This window comes from Rhinolophus sinicus, linkage group LG06 (genome assembly GCF_036562045.2).
Source record: "Rhinolophus sinicus isolate RSC01 linkage group LG06, ASM3656204v1, whole genome shotgun sequence".
Taxonomy (NCBI): domain Eukaryota; kingdom Metazoa; phylum Chordata; class Mammalia; order Chiroptera; family Rhinolophidae; genus Rhinolophus; species Rhinolophus sinicus.
Genome location: NC_133756.1, coordinates 40,136,942 through 40,163,281, shown reverse-complemented (window position 1 = coordinate 40,163,281; position 26,340 = coordinate 40,136,942). Strand labels below are relative to the sequence as shown.

General features: G+C 37.7%; 1 protein-coding gene across 2 annotated transcripts; it reads right to left on the bottom strand.

Annotated features, from left to right (window-relative positions):
* Nucleotides 1–320: 320 nt before the first annotated feature.
* On the bottom strand, nucleotides 321–26,340 carry LHX8 (LIM homeobox 8). Of its 2 annotated transcripts, XM_019743757.2 has the most exons (10): nucleotides 25,903–25,998; nucleotides 25,614–25,686; nucleotides 23,753–23,839; nucleotides 23,169–23,330; nucleotides 19,260–19,381; nucleotides 16,968–17,188; nucleotides 16,173–16,276; nucleotides 11,459–11,554; nucleotides 4,806–4,989; nucleotides 321–924 (listed from the first exon to the last, which is right to left on the bottom strand). In XM_019743757.2, exons 3-10 carry the CDS (start codon nucleotides 23,825–23,827, stop codon nucleotides 848–850), a joined length of 1,041 nt encoding a protein of 346 aa, XP_019599316.1. In that variant the 5' UTR covers nucleotides 23,828–23,839; nucleotides 25,614–25,686; nucleotides 25,903–25,998; the 3' UTR covers nucleotides 321–847. The 2 variants fall into 2 exon arrangements, with proteins under 2 accessions (XP_019599316.1, XP_019599315.1); XM_019743756.2 differs by lacking the exon at nucleotides 25,614–25,686 and having other exon boundaries at nucleotides 25,903–26,340.

The following is a 26,340-nucleotide window of genomic DNA, read 5'->3' as shown; positions in this document are numbered from 1 at the left end:
TTGATTAGCTAATCCAAAAGAGATCATTCGCCAAATTAGATGTTTTCATGTGTTCTTTTGTTGAGTAAGTACAGTCACCTACAAATATGTTCCCCATTAAAATGTACTCACAACACAGCTCAAAACAAAATGAATTTTTAAAATTAAGTGTTGTTATATTTGAAAGAGATTAAAGTCAACTTATTGCAGAAAACACACAAAAAGAACAAAATGGTTGAAACTTTCACAATAATGGAAAATGTTTAATAAACTTAGAATGGTGGGCTTATTAAACTAGAGTGTTATTTACAGCCATAATTCATCAACCACAAACCCAATAATGTGCTTGCATGGCATGCTACAACAGAAGCTTTATTCATTCAGAAAACATTGGCAAAATAAATTTCAGTTGCAAATTCACAGATACAAGCCTCAAAGTATAAAGTTGTATGTAACAAAAAATACAGGTAATATTTATAACAATAACTTACAGATACAAACGAATGATAAACTACGATTTCACAAAGGATTGTAAACATTTTGCTCACTTGTCAGTCCTTTCTTTTAGGCAAAGTGCTCTTTTGATGACAAATAAATTAACAGATACACACTAGAGTGAACTATTTTCAGACAATACAAAAAAAGGTTTTGATTTGTTTTCTTCTTGTAAACATAAGTTTTACAAAAAATGAAGAATCAATAAAAGTGTCTTGCAGGCCAACTATAGATACATACCTGGGCAGCAAAGTGTTGTTGGAAATGCTTTAGGTGTTAAATAAAAAATTAACATTAATCTTTTCAATGATATTTTATACCTAATAAATGACAAGTTTATATCCTTAATCATTTCTATCCCTGAAAAAAGAAATTAGGTATGACTTATTGGCAGTTGTGTCATTGAATGGGGTAACAAGGGCTGGAGTCCAAGAGTTGTTGGTGAATGAGCTACAAAATAGAAAGAAATTTGTGGATCAGTTTTGTAGGGTAAATAAAACTGATTTAAAAACAAACACAAACAATCCAAGGCAATGTGATTTCATTACTCATTATCGCTGAGGGCACCAAGCTACACTCATTCCACTGACCTCAGCAGCAGCATTAACTTATTCAGCATAGTATATTATTAAATGAGAATCCAGAAGTGGTTTACCCCAAAATCTTTATTTGGGGCCACAAGTTTCTGACATTTTAATGTCCTCCATCCATACCCCATTCACTGCACTTTACCCTGCAGCTAGAAAGACACATGAGCTTTGTCTGCAGAAATGTGGGTAGCTTTCATATGAAGGTGTCTGTATAGGATAACCACCCCCTCATCACCACCAAATTATCATTTATGAATGCTTAACTGCCTCTTCCCTTAAACGTACATGAAAACACTTTTGACTCAGGCAACACTACAGTCATTCCGTGAACACACTCAATTTTAATGCTCATGTAAGTAAATGATAACAGTGGTACAGGCTCTGGTTTTTCATTTAACCAAAACTTAAAATGAAGATTCCACTCTAAGCAATGGATATGTTGCTTCAAACCAAACCTCCCTCTGAGAAGAACTAGGAAAGCTGGAGAAAATTTTCAAAAATCTTTCTGAAGGCATATGAAAGAGACCAAGGCAGTCAAGTCCAAGAAGAGAAGGAAAATAAAATGAGGCTTTTCCCTCACAAGTTTAGTGACAATTTTAAAAGAAATGTCTGAAAGGCATTTGGAGAAGTTTAACAGAGATTTCTGGAGTTAGACTTTGGCTGGGTGATAGAAAACAAACATGCATGATCAGAGACCACTAAAGAGAAGCCCTAGTTAAAAACAACAGAAACAAAACAAAACAAAACACAAGCTTTGTTTGGGATCTCAAAACGTTAAATACAAGTTGTAGTGACTCAGAAACACAGCCCTCATGAGAACTGATGCCTGATTGGATTAAGTTGATCTCCCCTAGCCTAACTCACTGCCAAAAGCAAAACTAAATCCTTTCTGGTGGAAGATATCACTCAGAGCCTCAAATTATTTCTGGTTTTTCATACCCAACATCTGAAGTGCAATAAAAAATAACAAGGCAAATAAGATGTGACATGACTGAAAACAAAGAGGAAAAAACAAAAACACAACAGACCCAACAAAAATCCAAATATTGGAGTTATCAGACATAGACTTTATTATAACTATAATTAATATAATAGTAATTTTATTACGGAATAAAATAACATAGATTACTCCAGTATAGGATTTGAAACTGTAGAAAAGAATGAAATGGGAATTCTAAAACTGAAGATACAATAACTAAGATTTAAAAAATCAATGGATGAGTTTTATAGCACATTACCTAGTGAATTAGTGAAATGGAAGATAGGTTAGAAGAAAATATTAGACTGAAGTATGGAAGGTCAAAGACTGGAAAATATGAAACTTCTTCATAAGGTCAAATACTTGAAGAGATAAAAGCTGAGACGTTTTCGTAATTAAATACATCAAACTATTAATACATGTTCAAGAAGCATATCTAAGCACATTATAATAAAACTGAAAATAAAACACAAAGAGAAATGCCAGGGCGAGGATGGGGAAGACTTTCTATTTCAAAAGAGCAAGAATAAGACCAATAGCTGACTTCAACAATAAGTGGTATCAGGTTAACTATCCATGTTCAAAACAACAGAAACAATGCAAGTCAGAAGACAATGTTATTTCTTCAAAGTACTGAAAGAAAATAGCTGCCAATCTAGATTTCCACATAGAGAGGACATACCATTTACACCTGTATCAAAACAAGTACTTATGACTAAACCTAACAAAAGATGTGCATGATTACTAAACATAAAACTCTAGAATATAAGAGAGCATTTGAAGATGAACTAAATAAATAGAAAGACTAAATTCATGAGATGAAAGACAATATTACTAAGATGGTAGTTTCCTACAAACTGATCTAATGGAGTATATTAAAATCTCAATTGTTTTCCTTCTTTTGGTGGAAATTGACAAGGTGGTAAAATTTATGAAAATGCAAAGGGTCAAGAATAGGTAACACAAACTTGAATAACAATGAAGTAGAAAGACATGTACTATTGGATATCAAGAATTATAGGCCTAGCATAAATAAAACAATTAGGCATTAATATAAAAATAAATAAACCAATGAAACAGAATAGGGAGTATAGAAACTGACACAATACATTATATGGATATTTGATTTATATCAAATGTGGTGCTACACAGCAGCTAGGAAATTAGTATTTTCATCGGTGTAACAAAAAAGCTTTGCTGCCTATCTCACATGACATACAAAATTCAATTCCAGATGGACTGTAGATCTAAATGTCAAAGGTAAAACAAAATTTCTAGAAGATAACATAGAAGGAAAATCTTCATTATCTTTGAGTAGGAACCATTCCTTGAACAAGTCACAAAAAAAGCACTGCCCATGAAGGGGGAAAAAAAACTAATGAAATGAACTACATTAAAATTAGGAACTGGTGCTCAACAAAATATACCCTTCATAGAGTAGAAAAAGGCAAGCCACTGATTATGAGGAGATATTTGCAACATATATAATCATTAAACTTATTTATATGCAGAATATAGCAAGGGCTAAAACAAATCAAGGAAAAAAACAAAACAAACAAGTCAACAGATCAATAGGCAAATGACATAAATAGGCTCTTCACACACACAAAAAGATATACAGATGCCCAATGAAATAACACTCGATCTCATCAGTCACTGAAGGAAACGCAAATTAAAATAATGAGAGAGCACTATATACAACCATCAAATTGAGTAAAATTAAGAAGTCACACTATACCAAGTGTTGGTGAGGACGCAGAGAGCACCTTGAGCTCTCAAATGCTGCTGGTCCAAGTGTAAACTGGTTCAACCACTATGGGAAACTGTTTGGCAGATCAACTCAAGTTGACTGTATGTGTAGTCTGTGTTCCACTCCCAGGTACATGCCAAATAGAAGTGTGAATTAATGTGCACCAAAAGGCATGTACACTCAAGTCCATAGCAGCATAGTCATAAAAGCCCAAACTAGAAATACTAGAAATGTCTATCAACCATGGATAAATTGTGGTATATTCCTACAGTAGAATTCTATATAACAATGAAAACAAACAAATCACCGATTCTTGCAACAATGCAGATGATTCTCACAAACAATGTAGTTGAAAGAGGTGTGACACACAAGAATATATTCTGTCCAGTTCATTTATAGAGAGCTCACCAACCGGCAAAACTAAAACATGATTTTAGAAGACAAGGGAATGTTACTTTGGAGGAAGAGGACAACGATTGGGGAGGAGCATTAGAGAGGCTGCTGGGTGTAATTATGTTTTAGTATGTCATTTGGCTAGTATTTACATGGATATGTTCCTTTTGTTTATCAAGTTGTATACATATTATGTGTGCACTTTTCTATATGCAGGTTTAGTTTCAATTAAAAAGTTTAACAAAACTAAGTAAACCCCAATCTAAAACTCTGAGTGTGAATACTCTCTCTGACCATAGGAAAATAAGTTATTTAAATATTTCAGGTGAAAACAAAAACAAAACAAAAAAAGTTGTTTTCCTAAGAAAAATCAAGCACTAGGAGTCATTATCAGTATTTGCATTTTAGCTGCAAAATGAGTGTTGGACTTGTCCCTTAAAATATACTCACAGAAATAAGAATGGTTGGATAGTTTTGTTCTTTACTGCACCCCCCCACAATATTTTTCAGCTACTACTGAGGTAATATTTCAAAATGTGAATCTTATCAATAATCTAATATTAGAAGTTGTCAATTATTGATTGCTCGGGAGACAGCTGTTAAATGTTGGGATACCTACCATCCATATAACTATGCAGCGCAGTTAACATCGTCCCATCTTGGGGCACGTACGCAGAATAAGCCATTTCTTCTAACATGGGTGGAGACAGCCTGGAAGGCGGGACAGCTGTGACTGGGGCAGAGGAGGAGTGATTAGGACTGACGTGTTTCTTGTGGCGTGCTCTACAATTCTGAAACCACACCTGAGGGAGAAAAGCAATGTAGCTATGTCACATATCAGCTTCTGAGTACATGACCAACTCAGTTTAAAAGGGATGCAGCCTCCAGTACTCTACCATATAAGCACAGTATACATCTAAATACCGTGTTCCCCCGAAAATAAGACCTAGCCAGACAATTAGCTCTAATGTGTCTTTTGAAGCAAAAATTAATATAAGACCTTATTTTACTATATTAATATTAGTATGTCTTATTTTACTATAAGACTGGGTACAATATAAAATATAATATAATATAATGCTATTTTGGGGGAAACACAGTAATTCTTTAAAAAGTTCTGTAGGCAGAAGAGAAACATTTTTGCACAAATATCAATGGTCATTTTCTTCGCTCAAATAAGAATTATCTGATGATTTACTTAAAGCCGATTCTATACTAAACCAGCATATTTCAATATAAAAGGGAGGTACTCAAGAATTCCAGAAGTTTCCTTGGTTTTTCTACTGGCATTTAAGACAAGAAGAAAAACAGAAAGAGCCTTTTTAATCAGAACTTTAAAAAAAAAAAAAAGCACTGCTAAATGTATTCGTAGACACCCACTGGATTTATTTCCAATCTTTTTTCAAATGACTGAAATCCCTGCTGAGAACTCAAAGCTTTCTACAAACCTCTTGATTCAGTTATTCCAGTCACATTTTTATCTGCTGACTTCTATTTCTCTTAGTGAACACATAGACTATTCCCTAAAAAGCATGTTAAGGTCAGGCTTATCATAAGAAAAAATCAGTAATATTTAAGTAGAATAAAATACAAACACATCACTGGCTAAACAGTTCACAAAATGTAAAGAGCTAACACCCTGTTGTCCATTGTATCACAGAAATAAAGGGGGCAAATTTAGGGCAAGCAGTCTGACATCCAAGTCAGGGTGAGTAAGGTTAGACTACCCAGAATGCTTCCAGTAACGAACCTGCCTGTGTTTGACTCCTCTGCCATTAGGTAAAACTCGACTATACAGTGTTACTCTATTAAAATATTATAGCATTTACTTGCCACCACTCCAGACAATTCTGTCGTGAGAAGAAAGTGGAGGGATAAAAACTTTAAGAAAACTAGGATAAGAACATTTGGGTGTTGAGGAGAAGGCCAGGGAAAAGTTGGAGGCACAAGTCTCTGCCCAGGGCTGGGAGTTAGTTCTTTGATGGCACAAGGGAGTCTTGGCTGAATAATATGGAACAGAAAGGAGCTGCAAAAAGATTTATATGAAAAAGTTGGCCTGATTTCTAAGACACACCCTGGCCTTGGGGCTCAAAAATAGAGGGCTGGCAAAGTATAAACTCAAGGAGTTAAAATTAAAGGAATAAAAATTAATAATGTAATGGGGTATGCAGTTCTGATCAAGTGGCTGAAAGGGAGAATCCGAGAAATGTTTCAGGAGCAAGGCTTAGTCATATATCAAAGAAAAGGAGAGGGAAATCACAGCCTTCTTTCATTTTCTGGAGTGTTTGTTGGATTCTTGTATACGTATATAAAGACCATACCCAAAGTCTCCATTCACAGTTCTCTCCAAAAGCTCCTTAACAATAGATGCCACTACTGTCACCCACCCAGCCAAGAAGACATACTCATACATTCTCCAACTTATGAAAGAGAACTGCTGCCACCTGCCTTTTCCCAGACAGTACCAAGAAGACACACACCCCAGAGCACTACATACGGTATAACCCAGTACGCTATAGTTCCCAGAGTTCCTTCAAAGTAGCTTATGTCTCCAATAGATTACATATTGGATGGAAGCTACTCAGTTGTTTAAAAAAAAAAAATCCCAGACTTTGGAAATAAATATGAAGATGGCATGACATAAATAGCACAATACCTACCTTAATGCTGATTCTATCAAATTGGAGAGGATGCAAAAGAGTAACACTATTCAGGATTCATGTGAGTTGGGGAAAAGGAACTTTCATATGGGGCTCCTGGCAGAATAAATTGGTATGAACTTTCTGGAAGGTGATTTTTGAGCTATCAGTTAAAGCCCCTAAAATGTTTTCTCTTTTGGCTCAACAATCCCACTTTTAAAAATGTATCCTACTGAAACTATTGAACAGGCATGCAAGGAATGTATACAGTGTTGTTCACTGCAGCATTTTTATAATAAAAAAATTAGAAATAAACTAAATTATACTATGCTCAATATGTGCAGCAATAAAAATGATGTAGCTCTTACTAGGGAAAGGTATTCCTAGTACAGTGATTGAGAGAAATAGCAATGTTTTATGCTATTTCTGTAGGATATACATCTCATAATTCACCCATCTGAAAGGGCATGTGAACAGTGATTATATCTAGATGCAGAGTGTTAAAAGTAAAATCATCCATCTTCATTCTGTGATTTCAGTACAATGACAATCTGCTTTGTTACTAATGTCTCTCTAAGCAGATTTGAGCTAGTAAAGGTGAGATCGTCTCTGTGAATCAGACCATTGTTTCTACCTAATCTTTGTATAGAACCTAGTTTGGATATTAGAATCAAGGCCTAGTAATCAAATTGTTCTTTAACTTTTCTAAAATGTGCTCGATGCTAGGAAGCAGGCCGGGCACACAGACCATGCTTACTATTTGAGATCACAGTAATAAATTCTTCAAAAATACTGTGAAGGACTATATATTTAAATTACACACACATACCCTGTTTCCCCAAAAATAAGACCTAGCTGGACAATTAATATAAGACCCATTCTTATTTTACTATAAGACTGGGTATAATATAATATAGTAATACTGGGTCTTATATTAATTTTTGCTCCAAAAGACGCATTGCAGCTGATTGTCCAGCTAGGTCTTATTTTCAGGGAAACTCGGTATACACAAATTACATATATATATATTATGTATTATTTATATATATATTTTTTTTCATGCCAGTACTCCTTGCTTTGCCATCTTATCAAAAATATTTAAATTCAATCCTCACATATTGAAACCCAACAATATGTTCTTTAAGTTCTAATGTGTGGAATCAAGTTAACTTGCTCATAATACTGGCGACCGAAACACCTGGAAATTACATGAGAGATGTCTGTCTTGAGTCCTTACTTCGTCAAATAATTAGAAAAGCTCTCCAAAAACTCTCCATTTTCTTTTCCTTTCCAATTTCAAAATACTCTGAAACATACTAGTCATGAATCTGACTTGGCTAAAGCAGTCCCAGTCATGGAATGAAAGAAACTTCAGCCTGTTGAGTCTGAATGACCTCAGTGAAGGAAGCTTCACTTTCATGCACAAGACACTCACTACCTGCGGTCACAGCCCATGCCATTTTTGTAGCCTTTCCTACTGAGAAAGTTCTACTCATATGTCATGAGAGAAATCTCCCTTTTCCTGCCTTCCCTTGCTGACTCTTGATTCTGCTGGCTGTCGGACAGCCTTTCACATATTAGGTTGGTGCAAACGTAATTGCGTTTTTTGCACTGTTGAAATTTGCCATTTGATATTGGAATACATTCTTAAATAAATGTGGTTATGTTATACATCATTTTAAAGCACATTTTTCGCTTTAAGTTTTTTTGCTCATCACTTATTACTTGCTGTTTATTTTATATTCATTTTAGACTATGGAAATGATGTTAGACAAAAAGCAAATTCGAGCGGTTTTCTTATTCGAGTTCAAAATGGGTCGTAAGGCAGCAGAGACAACTCACAACATCAACAACCCATTTGGTGCAGGAACTAATATACATTGCAGTTGTGATTCAAGAAGTTTTCCAAAGGAGATGAGAGCCTGGAAGATGAGGAGCGTGGTGGCCGGCCATTGGAATTTGACAGCGACCCATTGAGAGCAATCATCGTAGCTGATCCTCTTACAACTACAGGCGAAGTTACCAAAGAACTTAACGTCGATCATTCTATAGTCGTTCGGCATTTGAAGCAAATTGGAAAGGTGAAAAAGCTCTATAAGTGGATATCTCATGAGCTGACCGAAAATTTAAAAAATCGTTGTTTTGAAGTGTCGCCTTCTCTTATTCTACGCAACAACAAACCATTTCTCAATCGGATTGGGACGTGTGATGAAAAGCAGATTTTATACAACTGGTGATGACCAGCTCAGTGGTTGGACCGAGAAGAAGCTCCAAAGCACTTCCCAAAGCCAAACTTGCATCAAAAAAAGGTCATGGTCACTGGTGGTCTGCTGCCGGTCTGATCCACTACAGCTTTCTGAGTCCCAGCGAAACCATTACATCTGAGAAGCATGCTCAGCACATCGATGAGATGCACCAAGAACTGCACCGCCTGCAGTTGGCATTGGTCAACAGAAAGGGCCCAATTCTTCTCCACCACAATACCCGACCGCATGTCGCACAACCAACGCTTCAAAGTTGAATGAATTGGGCCATGAAGTTTTGCCTCCACCACTATATCCACCTGACCGCTTATCAACCGACTACCACTTCTTCAAGTATCTCAACAACTTTTTGCAGTGAAAACGCTGCCATAACCAGTGGGATGCAGAAAATGCTTTCCAAGAGTTTGTCGAATCCCGAGGCATGGATTTTTATGCTACAGGAATAAACATTTATTTCTCAGGGGCAAAAATGTGTTGATTGTAATGGTTCCTATTTTGATTAATAAAGATGTGTTTGAGCCTAGTTATAATGATTTAAAATTTGCAGTCCAAAACCGCAATTACTTTTGCACCAATCTAATACATTTAAAAGATACCAACTCTGTTAATACTGTTCCTTCCCTTACCATCTCCTGATCTGATCTCTAGATAAATATTCCTGATGTGGTTAAAATTATCAGCACGTGATTTCAAGATCTTTCATGACCTCTAAAGGAAGCACTCTTGTCAGACTGGTTGTTAGTCACTTTTTAAAATGTGTCACTCTAAAATAAACACAGTAATACCCTGGACATTTGGAAAGTACTGAGGTTACGGAACTTGCCCCCTCAGAGAGCCTCATTACATGGCCATTGACCAAATCCACTGAGAATATAGATCTTTAGAGAACCTGCAGTACCATCAGGTCTTTTCCACAGGCTTCTTTGTATAGATGTGTTAATTATGAACTGCTTCAGGCTTAATAAGATTAAATTGAAAAATAAACACCTGTTTATTAACCAATTTAAGAAATAAAACATTCTATGTACAATGTTGGACTTTACCTTTTTACCTCAGTGAATTTTATCCTGTGGGTTATGGTTACTTGCATTAATTCCTTAAACTTTTTTGAACCTTAATGTTCTATAAAATTATTTTCCATTTCCCTGATTTCTCTTTAAGATCTTGACAGTTGACCACCTCCATCTGGAACCCACCTCACTCCTTTGGCCTCCAAGAAACTTCTGCACCAGACTCAGCCTTCATTCTGGCTGTTACTATGTCCCATTCCAACAGCACCTCTTACCCTGCTCTCTCCCTAAAGTCCATTCTTTACTTTTTACTGTCTGTGATCTATTTCTAAAGGGTTTTACCCAATTTTATGGCATTAGATCATTTTGTTGGAGTCCTGCTCCCCCTTTAAAATACCGGATTACATGCCCATTTGCACGATCATTGCATGATTAGCAGAAAGAAAAGGGAGGTCAGCTCCATCTGAACTACCAAACTAGCTTTCTTTTGATCTTAATATTCCTATCAATAGCACCATTCCCAATAATACTTTAAGTTTAAGAATCATCTTTGGCTTCTCTCTGCTTCCTCATTAGTGTCCAGGTCCTTTTCTTGTCTTTCTAGCATCCAGTACCTGCCATCAGTGTGTGGTCAATAAAATGTTTCTCAATGAATTCTAGTGACCTATCCCAGTTAAATTTCTTTTCAAACAATTACTACTTTGCTGGGCACCTCAACTAATCTGTCTCTGTCTAGCCTCTCCCAACTCTAATTCTTGCCATTTACTGTCCGTCACCTGCCCTTTCTTCCTAAAGCACATACCATGGCTTTCTCCTGCTCAGGAGAGAACTCTACATTCACAGGCCTCTCCAAGTTCCATTTCAACAATTTAATCCCCCCCAATTTGCAAACGTAAATCTTACATTCCAACACATTTGCTCTAACTCATCCTTCCCTAGCTTTGTTTACATCACTCCCTCTATCTAGATCTTTAACAAAGGCCATCAACACCCCCTACACACAAACACACTCACTCACATACACAATCACAGAAAAGCAGAAAAAAAATACTGACCTCAGAATCAGATCTAGCTTGGAGCCGCAGCTGTCTTTTTTAGCGTGAGGATCTTAGAGTTACTGTGAGCAATGAATGAAATAACTTGGATAAGGAGTGATTTAACAAATGGTAGCCTAGCCCAAGCAGGCTAATTATCAGGGCTTTTAAAAAAAAGAAAAAAAAAAAAAAAAAATTGACTTAGAGTGTGAAAAGACCTAAATGAGAAGCTAATGCTTTGATATTTCTTCACAAAACAGCGCACATTCATAACAACCTAGAATAGAACTTTTAGTTAGCTCTTGATTAACCTTCAAATAATCACCTGTATCACACGTCTGCTCAAGCCTGTCCTTTCTGCTAGTTTCTGGAGGGTCTGTGCATCTGGGTTGTTGTCCTGAGCAAATTGTGCTTGCATAACCTGTAGTTTAAAAAATGTAAGTAGTAAACAGCTAAAAATAAGAAGCTGATGGGAGAGATGGGAGAGAAGACATGCACAAGAAAATGAGGTATTTTTATTACTTGAAAATCAATGGGGAAGTATGTATAAATGAAAACAATGCACATTTTGTAATTTACCTATAGGTTGCCATATTGAGATCTTTAAAAAATAATCCATTTCAACATAAAAACTTCTCCCAACTATGTTTATTAAAAAATAAGCTCACCTTTTCCATTCTTACAACCCACAAATGAAATGTATAAATGGTATGTCTATTTACTGTTTTTTCCATTCTTTTAAAAGTTGCTAGCATTAGAAAACTTTTTAAAATACAAAAATCATATCACATTTATCTCCAGCCTCTAGTGAGCTAAACAACTTCAAAGCCTCTACTACAATTTTTATCAGTCTGCAAATAGTATAAGCACAACAAATGGTTACGCTTAATTGTAACCATTCCATCATTGTTTTGAGCACTGCTCTCTGCAAAGGAATATCTGGAATCTTAAAAAGAGATACCCATCAGCCCATTGAATAAGAATTTCCCAGGATCTAAACATCTATTGCAAAAGTTCCCAGGTGATTCTGATGTGAACCTTTGGATTGGAACCACTCTGCTAAGTGCTATGAGATAGTGACACATGAAAAAACTGTCCCTGAGCTCAAGTTCCTGGGAGAAAGATACAGACATGCCAATAAGTACCAACAATACAAGGTTAAGGGAGAGGTATGTTGTGGGGGTGGGGTAGAGTACCACAATAAAAACACTAGTGAAAGGTTTTCGGATTCTTTCAGAAAAGGTTAATTATGGGAACCAGGCAGGGTATTTGAACTGTATTACTTAAAAGTCAATCAATAGAGGGAAGTATTATAAAGTATTATAAAGAATGAGAGAGGGAGTCAGGCATCCAGCATGGTTGTGCTGTCCACAGGGATGGGAAGGGGATGGGGTGACCTACCTACTGAAAGACCTTAAGCACCGCTGGCCTCAACACCATTTCCAACAAGCAAAATTAACTGCAATCTTCACTATGCTCCTTATAGAATACTATCTTCTGCCACTGCATTTCTCACAGGATAGCTAAATAATTTATTAGCAAGTCTAGCTCTCCATGGCAGAAAGTTAATTTCTTGAGGAAATGTCTTATTCTTCATATTCCCTTCCTGTCACATAGTTTGTGCTTAATTAAGAGCTTCTGACAGAATGAACCTTGACAATGTGAGGAAAATCTGAAGATAGTGGTGAAAAAGACAAATGTTGTTCCGGGAAACCTTACGAGGTTTACAAATTATATATATATATATATTTTTTTTTTTTTTTTTTTTTTTATCTTTTTTTTTTTCAGTTAAATTCTCTGATTAGTGACTCTCCTAGAATAAGGAATTCCTGGCTTCACTCAGTTCACTTCATCCTCCCTTTCCTCCAAATGTGTTATTTCACATGCAAATAGAGTTGTGTTTATAGGAGGTTGAGCATGTAAATCCCAAAGAGAAAAAAGAATGAGCAGATATATGTCTTTGTTTTTTTAATTTTTCAAGGAGAAAAGCTGAACAGATATGTAAGCATTTGCTTTCAAAGCCACTATTGATGATTTATATAAAACAAAAACAGCATGCTTTTCACAAAATGCATTTCAAATTCACAAGTTTAATAATGGAACCAAATTACATTTAATAAAGCAATTCCTCATCAAGGAATGAAGCAAAACTTAAATTAACACTGATGGTTTAGAACTGCAATATACTAAAGGAAAAGATGGGTTTATCAGTGTTCAGTATCAAAAAAAAAAAAAAAAAAAAAACCTTTTAATTTTGACTTAGTTTTACTACTCTGCAGTCAGTAATGATGCCAAAACCCACCCTATTCCTTTTCTGAACCCTTTCAATATGGTCAAGGAGTGAGACTCTGGAGACACTCATCATTTTAAGGCCAGAAAATCTACCAGAAATGTTAAGAGTCTGCATAGGTAGTAGCAGCTCACCATCTTAATCTAAAAGTATATTAAAGTGGGTGCTAACCTTAGCACAATTAGCAGTAATAATCATTGAGCAAGTGCTTCCAACTACAATAAACAAGCCAAAATATTGGCTGAAACTTCTTAAATATTATTTCTACAAATGAGACAGTATTTGAAATATTTCTGCTAACACAAAACAGTATTTTATTTTGTGATTCTTAAACTATTTTTTCTTCCTATAAGTTTCTAAACAAGAATTTTGGGAAATTACATTGTTTTTTTCCTACCATTTTAACTCTTCTCTGTCCAAAGCAGGTACTTCCTGAATAGTCTTGACTTACAGTTTACCTTCAATATCTTATTATTTTGCTGAATTCAAGCACTACTTGCATATATTCAGCTTTCTGAAAGGTAAGACAATTTGACAATGAGGGTACATTGCTTGATTTATTAGTGGTTCTGGCAAAATATAATGATTCAAGTTTTTAAAAGAATCTACAGCTATCCCAGATTCCTATGTTATGAAAAAACCACTTGAGGACAAGGATTCTGCCTCATGTGTTTCAGTCATCCCTGACAGACAAATGCTAATAAAAATTGAATATACGAAAACATGCTTTGAAATCATATCATTTCTGCTTCCATTTTTTAAAATTTTTGATTCTGCTACAAATTTTTTAAAATTTATGATTCACATCACATTTTTATATATTAGTGCATGGCTTAAATAGTTTCTGCCCATTTGCAATGAAAACTATAAGGCCATCTACAAGATTCAGAATCTCATTCTTCTGTTCTGGCTGCTGCTGTTGCTGCCATTAAGTGGCGTTTTGTCAAGGCACAGTTCTACTCATGGTCTCCTGGGAGGCTAAGCAAAATGAAAAGACCAGAGGTTTGGGGAGCTGGGTCCAAATCTCCTCTCTACCATTCCCTTGGAAGTCTTCTTTGATTTCCTGAACCTCTTGGATGAGGCTCGTGACATCAAGGAACTATTTGTAAGAGTTAAAGGAGATAAATGGAGAGAAAATGCCTGTCATAAGCCTTGGTGGTACACACAGTCCTCCACAAATATTATTCCCTTTTCATTTAATTAATATTTATTATCTTCCTGTATGCGATTGTTTATATGTTTAAAGTGGTCTCAAATTTTCACTATAATTTTAAGAATAAATTTTTGTATCAAATTAGAATTACCAGCCTTATAATTAAAATCATAGCCAGCCCTTATGGGAATAGCTAATTTTAAAAACAGAATAGATTTCTATTAGAAATTTTATTTTAATTCAGACTCCTTTTAGCTACTGGGTATTTTGCTGTCAGGTCTCCCACAGGTACTCATATCTCCTAATTTAGGGCTTTAAGTGATCTTCTTTACAATGCAATGAGGTACCTCCAGAAAAGCAAAGTTCAAACAGAGATAGTTCCTTGAATTGCCTTATCTTTCATTTATTACTTATTGACCATGTATTCTATGCCTAAACTAAGAAATCCAAAACAATTCATTTGGAAATTTTTCAGAATGGCTCTAAATTTTAATGCTAGATTGCTTTCCAATACCATTAAGTTGCCTTGGAATATTTGTGTCACATCAAAGTTTCTTTTCTTAATTATTCTCAAAAATTCTCTTCTTGAAACACTTGTATTCATCTTAAATACTGGCAAGTCTTAGAATATGTACTTTTTCAAAAATTACTTTCACTCATTTATTAACACTGTAGAAAGGTCCTTCAAAGTCTGAGCTAAGATAAACACTATGTGTAAAGCACCCAGCAGTACAGGGTAGGTGCTCAATAAATGTTACTTTACCTTAATATAAAATAAATATCTCAGCCACATAAATCTTTTTAGAAACTATGGTTTATCTGAAAAAATGCAAGAATAATTATATGTATAGACTTAAATATAAAGCAAGGAATAATTACTTAATAATTTTCTTGACAATTGACATAAATCAAACTTATTACATTATATGAAATAAATTACATTTAGGGCTGCTAAGCTGAAATTAATCCCTCCCTTTTCAGGGGACATAATCAACCTTTAGCATCAAATTATAGAATGCCTCTCTCTATCCCCTTTAAAAACAAGAAAGGGCCTACTTGATTGGAGTCAAGCAGTAAATTCCTGTTTATAGTCAGGCATATTCAATTCTTTCCTACTCAGAGAATATATAATCTTGTCCATTAAAAGACTCATTGCGGTTTGTTAAAAAGATGAACACATTAGTGTCCCATAAACCCACACACATACTGTATGACTCTGTTGAGTCTCAAATATTTTGTCCTCTTTTACAACCATATGTAGTAATAATGCCTGTGTTGAGCTGATTTTATCAGGAAGTCAGGACAGAACAACATTTTATTTCCACTTTGATGTTAATACCAACAGATCCCAGAAAAACAAAGTTTGAATGACTAGTTCATACCAGATCATGACTGAATATTAACAAACATTTTAGAGCAAAAAGTATGTTTTTATACATTCACCAGGTTAGTTTTTACAAAAAGCATTGGCTAACATTTTTGAAAACATAAAAATGATCTCAGATAGCATAAAGATAGTTTTTTGGGGGTGTTTTTGTGTGGTTTTTTTTTTGTAGGGAGGGGTTTCAAAAATCATAAATTCATTGTCATGTCTACCTGGAGCTGATCTGCTGTAAAGCTGGTCCGAGCTCTTTTTGCTGGTTTTGGGTGATTAACATCTTGCTCTGTGAGGAGGGCGCCTTCAACACTAATCCCATTACCTACATTTAAAAAACACAGTGCACATTGGTAACTTAGATGGGTCCACCAGTCATGCTATAATAGGTGTCTTGTATCTCTTGACTTGGAGAGAAACTGAATTCATCTACTAGGTTGCCAAATCCCTTGAGTTTTTACGTACACTAGAAATATACTGTGGAACCAACATTCCATTTGTAGGCTTGTATATTTAGTCACAAGTGCAAAAAAGTTAAAAATACACATCTAAGGCTCATTCTTAGAAGGCAAAGACAGGGAAACAACTACCGTGTTTCCCCAAAAATAAGACCATCAGCTCTAATGCATCTTTTGGAGCAAAAATTTACATATAGGCCAGTCTTATTTTACTGTAATATAAGACCGGGTCTCAAATTAATTTTTGCTCCAAAAGACGCAGTAGAGCTGATGGTCTGGCTAGGTCTTATTTTCAGGGAAACACGGTAGTAACAAAAGCAAAATAGAATCCTAAACTCAAGCCTGTTGCCTGAAAACATGGCACAAGCCTAACACACAGGGCATGGCTTTCCCTGTAAATAAACAGATGGAGACCATCACTAACAGTAGAGTGCTTAATGAGTTTTACCACAATTACACTGCACAAAATAATGCATTAAGATGACCGTAGGAAAAATCGTTTCTATTCCTGTATTCCCTGTTCCCAAAGACTCAAAATTATTTTAAGTATATATTTACCGTTTTCCACTTCTCTTTTTAAATTATCCAGCATGCAATCATAATGCACTCTGCAGAGAACTTTCTCTTCCACCAAAGCAAACTCTTCTCCCGTGGAAAGTTGCCTTTTGCAAGAAAAGCAGGCAAAGCACGCCAAGTGATAGACATTGCCCTTGGCCCTCCGGACCCAGTCAGTAGAATGGATGTGCCTCCCACAACGAGAGCAGCGAGTTCCATATCTTCTACATAAATACAAGGGTGGGAAGTAAAGATTTTAATGCTTGGTGAGCTATTCATCAGTCTGAGATTAAACTCACATATTACTCCTTGGTTTAAGCTAAGTATTTAAATCTTTTGAAAATAAAACAGGAATCAATTATTTTTCTATAAGTCAGTATGGTAAACAATCAAGATGAGATATGGTCATAATTCAAACCTGTTTCTAAAACAAAAACTTCTCACTGTTACTTTAAAGAAAGATTAGATTTTTCTTTTAAATTAAATGAAGTATGAGTTACAATATCCTCTTTGTAACAAATATCAGTGCATTTATAAGTTACCTAGAGACCCAAAATACCCACGCGTGCCACGCGCATGCACAGACACACACACAAACACACACACACACACACACACACAGTCCAAACTGAAACCTAAAAGTGCAAAAGCAAACCACTGAAGATATAATGATTTCTTAAAAGCACGTTGAGATAATTAGAAATGCTCTGAATATCATTTTTCAAGTTAAAACATTTAAACGTTCAAACATGATATTATCAAAGAGTAGAACAGAAATTATTCACCCTGGGAAGAATGAATGGAAGAAAAACTCAGAAATGTTTCCTTTGGTGAACATGCAGTTGCATTGCCATCAACAGAAGGGCAAATATTACCTAAAACTTTCAGAGACACCTGGACATTAAATGCAGGTTAATCTTAACAAAATGGCGGATATAAATATTTCTTTTTTCTCTCAATCCATGACACTCTTTGCCATGTCTCGTTTCACAATCGAAGTCATGATCAGGCATATCTACATCAAGTTAGATAAGTAGATATGTCTGTGTCTATTCATTAGTATATCTTTAGAGGTATTAACAGTTTTTAAAAATTGATCTTAAAAATTGAATCCTAAAACTAAATTTTAGTACATAACAAAATATGAAGTATAAAAAAGTCCTGAAGAACTGGACCATCAATAAGCCTCTGACACCAAATTTTTCGAAGTTTTTCAAATTAACATAAAATCTTAAGATTAGCATATCCTAAGTAAAAGAGGAGGCAAATTGCTACTATTTTTGAGGAAATGGAGAGTAAACCTGACGACGAATACATGTTTTTGGTAAATATAAAATTCTGTGACTCTATAAAATAAAGGACTCGGGTTTCATGAAATGCTTTAAATTACCTAGCAATTTATTCAAATCAATCACTAAACTCTCTGAAATCAGTTTTTGAAATTGAGTATAAACAACATAATTAGTATTACAAACTTCATTATATAGTATTAACTTCCCAATTTCACAATGAACATTTTTCTTCATTTGGAAATGCAAATAAAGAAAAATATGGTTACTTTTAAATATGTTTAAGGATTTCAATTTCCAGACAGCTATCCCTTAAGAACTGAATTATACACTTGAAGAAACTTTACATTTAAATAATTATAAAGAGATCACACAGACAAATTTCTACATTTACTATCTTAGGCAAATATAATCTCACAAAATAAAGGTCAAAGAACAGACAAAAGAAAACAGGATTTTTAGGCAGAATAATTAGACTTGATGTATTTCTGATACTGGTTAGTCAATTCTTTTGAATAATTTGGTTTATCCCAGTCTCCAAAGTGCTAGCATTTTATAAGTGTATAACGAGGGATCATTCCATAAACTGATGAAAGCTTGAGAAAACCTTGATTTGCATCCTGCAATATTATTTTGGCTTATCACTCCCCTCAAACAAGGGGCTTTGTCACAATAAGTCATCTTATATTGCATACTTTATACCTATTCACAGCAAAGAAGACTGCGTTTTTAATACCTAAAACTTTCATTTGCCAAAGTAGGAATAATTATCTAAAATTAGTTTTTGTATACTGAATTTCTAAAACATATAAACATGCTTAATTTTATTTGTTTTAATACAAATTATACCTCAAAAAATATAAAGCGTTCTCATTTTGAAATCTATTATATAAGAAAGACTGGGCTCCAATAAGTAAAACCAGACAAGAAAGCCTATTTACAAAATTCTCTTTGTGTAATAATTTCTTGGGATATTTACTTACTGAAAAAAAAAATGTCAGTGTACCTGAAATAATCAAGTTTGCAGAAAATGTCTTTGTCTTTAATATAACAGCTGGTATGCCTTCCTAAGGAGGTTCTGCAGACACTGCAGGAGAGACACCGAACGTGCCAGCACAGGTCATTCACCTGTGAAGGAAAAAGGGGCTGGATGAGAAATCACTTAAAGCTTAAGATTATCATTCATTGGTTTTGTGTAGTTGACAATTTAAAAAGCTGGTCCCTTAATATGTTAATACACACTCTGAATGTTTCCATCTAAAAGGTGTCATTTACAGAGATCTACGTCTAAGTATATTTTCTTTTAGACCCTAACCAGAAAATCAGAATAATATATTTTACATTTGGGGTTTAAAAATTTTTTTTGTTACTTTGAAGACTTCAGTTTAATTTCCTTTTTTAAGGAGAGCTTCTATGAACACAGGGAAAATTCTTTGACACTTTCAAGTCCTGCACACTGGTTTATGTTTTTCTTTAACCAAATTCTTCCTACTGTGTAACAGGGTAGCTAAAGAAGTCAAGCCACATACCTTCTCAGTCTATGTTTTGGCCAAATAATGATAAACTGTGCACTGGTTAAAGTGAAAGACAGTGAAAAAGAAGCTTTGTAAGAGAAATACCTTTGTAAAGAAGCCAAGCAATCCATTTTGCTTACAATACAGAAACTATTAAGGTAGATTTAAATGTTGATATGGCAGAAGCCCTGGCTCTCTTCTGAAATTAAATAATAGAATCAAGGACTAAAGTATTGGTAATCCCACTCAATGATTTGGCTACTGGAGAAAAAAATAAATCTGATGATAAGGGGTTCTATAAAGGGACCCCAGCATTGTTTGCCATTTATACTTCAAGAATGAAGGCATAAAACGGTGATTTAATAAATCACAGAACTTAATGTTTTCTAAATAGAAACATAAAATATTATTAATTCAGGGAACAAATCATAATTACCCTCACCAGAAACTGTTGCCATCATATTACAAGCACCACAACGTCAGCCTTCAAGAATAAACATGTCTATTGGACTGAACTTACCTGTAATGCAGGCTCCTAAAGTTTGTTCTTGTTAAATGGACACAAGAACTAGGTCTATTCTTAGTTCAATTTCATGTAAAAGAACAGCAATGATGCGAAAACAACAGTTACACCCTACAAATGGATCTAATGCCTAAAATAGAAATGAGGAAATTGGAAAAACGGGAAATTGTGAAATATGCCATTTGCTACATTATTTCACAACAAAGCCTACCTATCTGATGATTCTATCAGAGTAGCACTACTGTTCAACGTGTGTGTCTATGATATGAAATATATTAATAAAAGATACTTCAAAGCTGAAGAAAAAAGTTTCACTGGCTTCTAACTACAGTCATTTGCCTCTTTCCAAAGCATTAATGAGAGTATCATTTTGGTGAAATTTTAAAAGTTTTAAGTTTTGGTCTTGCTTAGAAGAATTACATGTTCACTATACAAGAAAACATGGAAAATAGCAAAGAAATAATAGGAAAGAAATCTGAGGAAATGTAAATTTTAAAAATATTAACAATGGTGAAAGTCCTGGAAATAAAGATTTATTTTTCTTCTATTTTTTCCTAAAATGAGCCCAATTAAGTTAAAGCTCAAAAGTATGAGCTGCCTTTAGCATTCCACTGTTTAAGGCCTTCTGCATTTCCGTCTTATCCAAGCTGCCCTTTTTCTTTTCTTTTTTAGCTGAAGATAGATTCAGGCTTCCAGGCAGTCATGACCACCCTCTAACACCAGAAAGCCAGGCCCTAATGCCTGATTTTCCACCTTTCCTCAAAGTTTACTTTTTCAAAAAATGCTCTTTTATCTTCCATTTCTTTTCCAGGGAGGAAAGTAAGGTGAAGAGAAAAAATTCTGGAGAATATAAACCTTCCCTGATTGCTGGTATGGATCCAATATGTATATGTATATGTAGAAACAAGCCAGAAAAACCACCCAAACAGGGCACTGAGGATTGGATGGAGCAACAGACACATCTACCTCCTCTTGTACTTTTTTATTCTAACTCCATTTTACTGGCCTCACGATATGGTGTTTTTCTATGTTAAACGGTTTACACTCTCAAATACTCTGCTAGATCTAATAGTTATTTATTTATTTTTTTTACCAGTGACTTGTATTGAATTCAAACTTATCTGGATAAAGAAGACTCAAAAATGGGGGGTGGAAAAAGAATTCAGAGTTTTATGTAATCATATAGTGTTAAACTTTTGTTAGAGCTAGCATACTAATATGTACAAGGGTGGGAAAAGACTAAATGTAGAAGACTTCGTGGGGAGAACTCCCATCCTATACAGAGGAAGGCTTAGATAACTCAGATATTTTATATAACACAAAAATACAACATATACATACATTTTAACTTATAAAAGATGAACACCAGAAACCATTTTATTTCAGAGGGTGTGTTAAGAGTCACATTGTAATAACTTTTTCTATATTGTCTCAGCTGTTAAATGTTAAAGCCTTTATAGATCCCTTCAGACCATTCTTAAAAATTATGCTAATTATTGAGAGGGCTCACTGAAAATAAGAAGCTAGTTTTGATCCAAAAGATGATTTTGAAATATCCACAAAGGCTCAGGTCTAGAAACTTTGAAAAGGGAATCTTAAGAGTGCAGATTTAAAGAGAAAGCTGTGTCAATATGCCTGCCAGCTTTAAGAATTAACCACCAGTAAAGATTAACTCAGTCACTTTTTAATGTTTTCACCAAAACTTCTTTTGTTGCTTTATCTGGGTTGTATCTATAGGGTACTATTCCCGCTTTACATATGAAGCAGCTTTGTACATTGGGATAGAAACTTAAAGAAGCCCACTAACTTTTTTTTGAACTCATACTTTCTATAATTAATCCTTTTGAAAAACTGGGGGTGGGGGTTGTTGGGGAGGGAATAGAAAGTGAACTGGCTTGCTACTAATTCAGTGTAGGAGAGATCATTAGTTTAAATAGTCATTTTAAAGAGCTATTGAAGTTGAAAACCCATAGCATTAGGATTAAGACACATGGGACCATGATCCTGCAGGCAATGACATGGATAACTGTGGCCTGCCAGAATTTATACTCCAAAATTCCCTCACAATATTTTAAAAGTAAAACTAATTAATACAGACAGTCTACTCTCAAACCACTACTTGAAGCACTTCATTCCAGGCTTCTTTCCTTTCTTTTCTTTCTAACTTTACATCAATTTCGATTTTTTCCCCCCAAGCACTGGAGATAACAGAAAAAAGCACTGGGTGACTTTGAAGTATTGAATCTTGGTAAGAGGAGGAAGGTACTGAAATAGTTTTTATTTAAATGATCCTAGGAACTTTTACTTTGGAAAAGCCTCAAACAACTATAAACAAACATAAGACTATGTAAAAACAAATCTGTCCAGAAAAGACCCTGTAAGGCACTTTACAGTGGTTCTCACCAAAGGAGACATTGCAAAGGGGAATCAGTCAACACATACCGACCTGGAACTCTCAGAAGCAGGCAGGCATGTGGGTGTTACTGGGGATGCAGGGACCGTAAGTAACCCGGGGCTCAGTAAAAATAATCAGGCGGGACCCTGTTTCAGAATGATAAAAGGGTTTCTTTCCCTACTTCCTTTCCTCTACAAGTCGGTGGCTGACTCGAGTACATCCACCCCGGGTATCGGCATTTCCAAACCACAACATGGTACACACAAGCTCTTTTGCAACGCGAAAGATTTTCAGATTTCTTCCTCCCCTCTTTCCCACCTCATGAGTTGCCCTTGACTGGGCTGTTTTCCTGAGAAAGCCTAAAACCTCAAGCGAGAACTCGAATGGAAAAGAGGGTAAAAATAAACTTTTCTCTTTTCCCAGAGCTCCCAGGGTAACCACGCTCCCCTTGGGCCTCTCTACCTCGAGAAGGTTCCGCCCTACCTTGAGAAGGTACTTGTCCACGATCTCCAGGCCGCAGCTGTTGCACACACACTTGCCAGGGGGACAGACGGAGCCCGAGGCCATGGACCGGGGTGAGGACGACGGGGACAGCGGGGCCGAGGAGGAACACGAGTCCTCGTCCCCCGCTCCCTCGGGGCTCACCTGCAGGAAGCCGCAGGGCGCGGTCTCAGGCGGTTCTAGACCCCTCCTCCTCTCTTCATCCCACGGATCCCCGGGGGCTCCCCCACAGCTTCCCCTCCCTTCTCCTAGCCCTCCCGCACCACTACTCCCCGCCCCCAGTTCTTGAGGTCTCGCTTTTCGCCCTCACCCCGAGTCCAAGCTCCAGCCACGACGCCGCGCTGGGGCTGCCACCCCTAACCTCAAGGACCGGGGGCGCCTTACTGCCTTGCCCTGCCGGCCAAGCTGGCTCAGCTTTCCACCCCGCCCCGTCCCGTCCCAGAGCCTCCCTCCACCCGCTCCCGAGAGCCAGTTGGGTCCGGGAAGGAGCGAGGGACAACGGCCCTTCGTCCTGGGCCGCCTCCCCACCGCCAGTCCTGCCAGCAGCCGTGTCCCTGCCCACTTACCAATCCCTCTTCCCCGGCGCCTTTCCGAGTCCTCCCGGCCGCCAGGGCTGCAGTCCTCCCGCACTCTTCCGACATGAGCCCCTGGCACTGCGATGGGGGGGGGGGGGGGCGGAAAGTGGGAAGAAACAGACGAGAAGTTCAGAGCCCGCACAAGCTGCCCTAGCCACAGCTTCTTCGCTCGTCGAGAGGGCTAATGAAGGCATCAGCGGGCGGGTCGCGCCTGCAGCCGTCAGGGCTCCTGGGTCCGGGCGCCGCGGGCCAGCGGGCGGGCGCGCAGTCTTCCTATCAGGCGTAGTCTCCCTTACCCGCCGCGGGCGGTGGCGGCGCAGCCCCAGCGCGTGGCCAGGTGGCCACCCAGCGCCGAGGGCTCGCCCCGTGCGCTGCGCGGCTCTCCTGGCTGCGGCTCCCCTGCTCTCACCGGAGTACGTCGGTTCCCCGCCCCCCTGCCCGGGGTAACAAGTTAATAACAATCATCCCCGCACAAAGCATTTTCTTTCTAGACGTCAATCACGGCGGAGCGGGGATGAACGGGCCAAAGGGGGGTGCACGAGGGGGGAGAGGCGGAGTGGGAGAGAAGAAAAGAGGATTGAGGAGGGGATGGGGAAAGAAACTTGATTTCTTTAATAACCTCAATTAAAAGAGCAAGACACACATATATTTTTTAAAGGGGGCTTTTTGAATTGGATAGCCCGAAAGGTGAAAAGGTTTAATAGGATACTTGAAAGCTAATTACAGCGGGATTTAAGAAGCCTGGTGTTTGTTCCGATGACAATTTGAATGAAAATGCTTCAGATTAAACCGAGCCAGCAGCTCTTTCGTAAACTTGCAGCAATTAGAGCTGCGAGTGATTTACACTCGTTTCTTTAAGGTGTAAATTGCCACTTATTGCTCAGTAAGTCAACATTTGAGCTACTAAAGGATTATTTTTAACTAGCGCAAAAAAGCGTATCGAGTGGAAAATATCCAGCTGAATTTAATTTATGCCATTTAAAAAACTCACCCAACCTCCGTCAAAATGTCTTAAAGCAACAGCGCGCGTTACTCAAGTGTTTCCAAGCCTTTGCTGGAGATTTGTTCTTAAATGAAAACGCAGCCTCTCTGGGCGTTTTTTGCCTTCTACCGGTATTACGAAAACTCTAGCGGGAAGATGGGGGTGCGAACTTGAGCGGCCCACATTTCTGCCTTTCGGACTCTTCGCCTCCTTCCTTCCCTCCTTTTGGCAGCACCTGGCGAAATCTGGTCCAAACCGAAGTACCCCCTGGCCCTCTGCGGGGACCCCCGGGTGCGCTCCCTGCGCGGGACCTTGTGCAGCAGCTTGGAGGCCGCGTCCTCGCAAACACAAAGGGAGTTTAATAAGCAGAAAAGCCCCGCAGTCGCCCGGTGTTCCCCGCCCAGCGTTGGAGCAAAGATAAAGTCAGGGGTTCCTGGTGTGGGTTCCGCTGAGACACTCAAACAGACTCCAGTTGATTTGCAAACCTAAAACGAGAGGCACCGCCGGATCCTGCCTCCAGAGTGAAATGAGAGTTTGTCAGTTTCCCCCATCTGCTCCACGAACGTCCTGACTCGAGTACCTTGGGGTTTGCTTCTTTGGGAACTTTAAGTAAAATAGCCCTTCTGGCTACCCCTGGGATCCCCCAGGCCCTTCCGGAAGTCTCTTTCTGTTTCGCGGTGGGCCCACCGCAGCGCGGATCTCCCTGCAACAGGAGGGGTCGCCTTAGGGTGGGCAAGCGTCCCCCCCGGCAGGCAGGGTGCAAGGAATCGCGCCTCTGTTTGGTCCCACCCGGCAACCTCCCGGACCTCCGGACTCGCTCTCCCCCACCGCCACGATCACCTCGGCAAATAGAACAAAAACGCGACTCACATGTACCCGAGAGCGCCTTAGGCTCGAGGCTTCCTCTCGCAAATTACAGTCTCCATGCCTCAGGTTAAGTGAGCTTGTGGATAGGGGAGGCAATGATTACTAACTAAAGCTACTACGTATCCAAAAAAAAAAAAAAAAGAAAAGAAAAAAAAGCAAGAAAAAAAAAAAAAGCCAGGTCTGAAGATGAAGCCGTTACAGGTAATTTCTGAACCTCGTTTAGGATCCCAAACAGCTCGCGTTTCAAGGAAACTGCGATTCAGCTGGTCTGGCCAGGCGTCGGCTCGCTCACCTTCTCAAGGGGAATTGCCAGCTCCGGCACGTCCTTTTCTTCTAGTTTACACACAAACATCTGATCGCTTTTCCAATACATGGCACTGCTAGGGCTGCTTATCTCATACCAACTCCAGAGGGTCAGAGGCTGTCCTTGTCTGCCGATTTGCCCCCCTCCCCCGCCCCAATGCACTAATAAAAGCTGACACCGAGAAGAATAAGAATGCTGCAAGTATATCTTCGACCAAAGAGGCTACCGTGGCCGTAACCATTCTCTGATGGACTCTTCTTAAGATTCTTTCCCCAACTTCACTAAGGTCTGTCCCTCCAGGAAAAGAAAAAAAAAGTTTTGTTTTCCAGAGGGTGGAACCTTACATAAAGGGAGGGAAAGGGGTGTGTGTGGGGGGGGGGAGTCTTTTCCTGGAGGAATAGCCTCACCTCCTTCAGGAAAACCCGC

Bases quoted from the DNA above. Each gene is read 5' to 3' on its own strand.
- LHX8 (XM_019743756.2), bottom strand. From the start codon at position 25,983: ATGTATTGGAAAAGCGATCAGATGTTTGTGTGTAAACTAGAAGAAAAG. The intron at 19,382-23,168 runs GTAGGGCGGAAC...TTTCCTTCACAG, and splicing joins TGGACAAGTACCTTCTCAAG to GTGAATGACCTGTGCTGGCA. The intron at 925-4,805 runs GTAGGTATCCCA...TCTATTTTGTAG, and splicing joins GCTGCATAGTTATATGGATG to CTCATTCACCAACAACTCTT.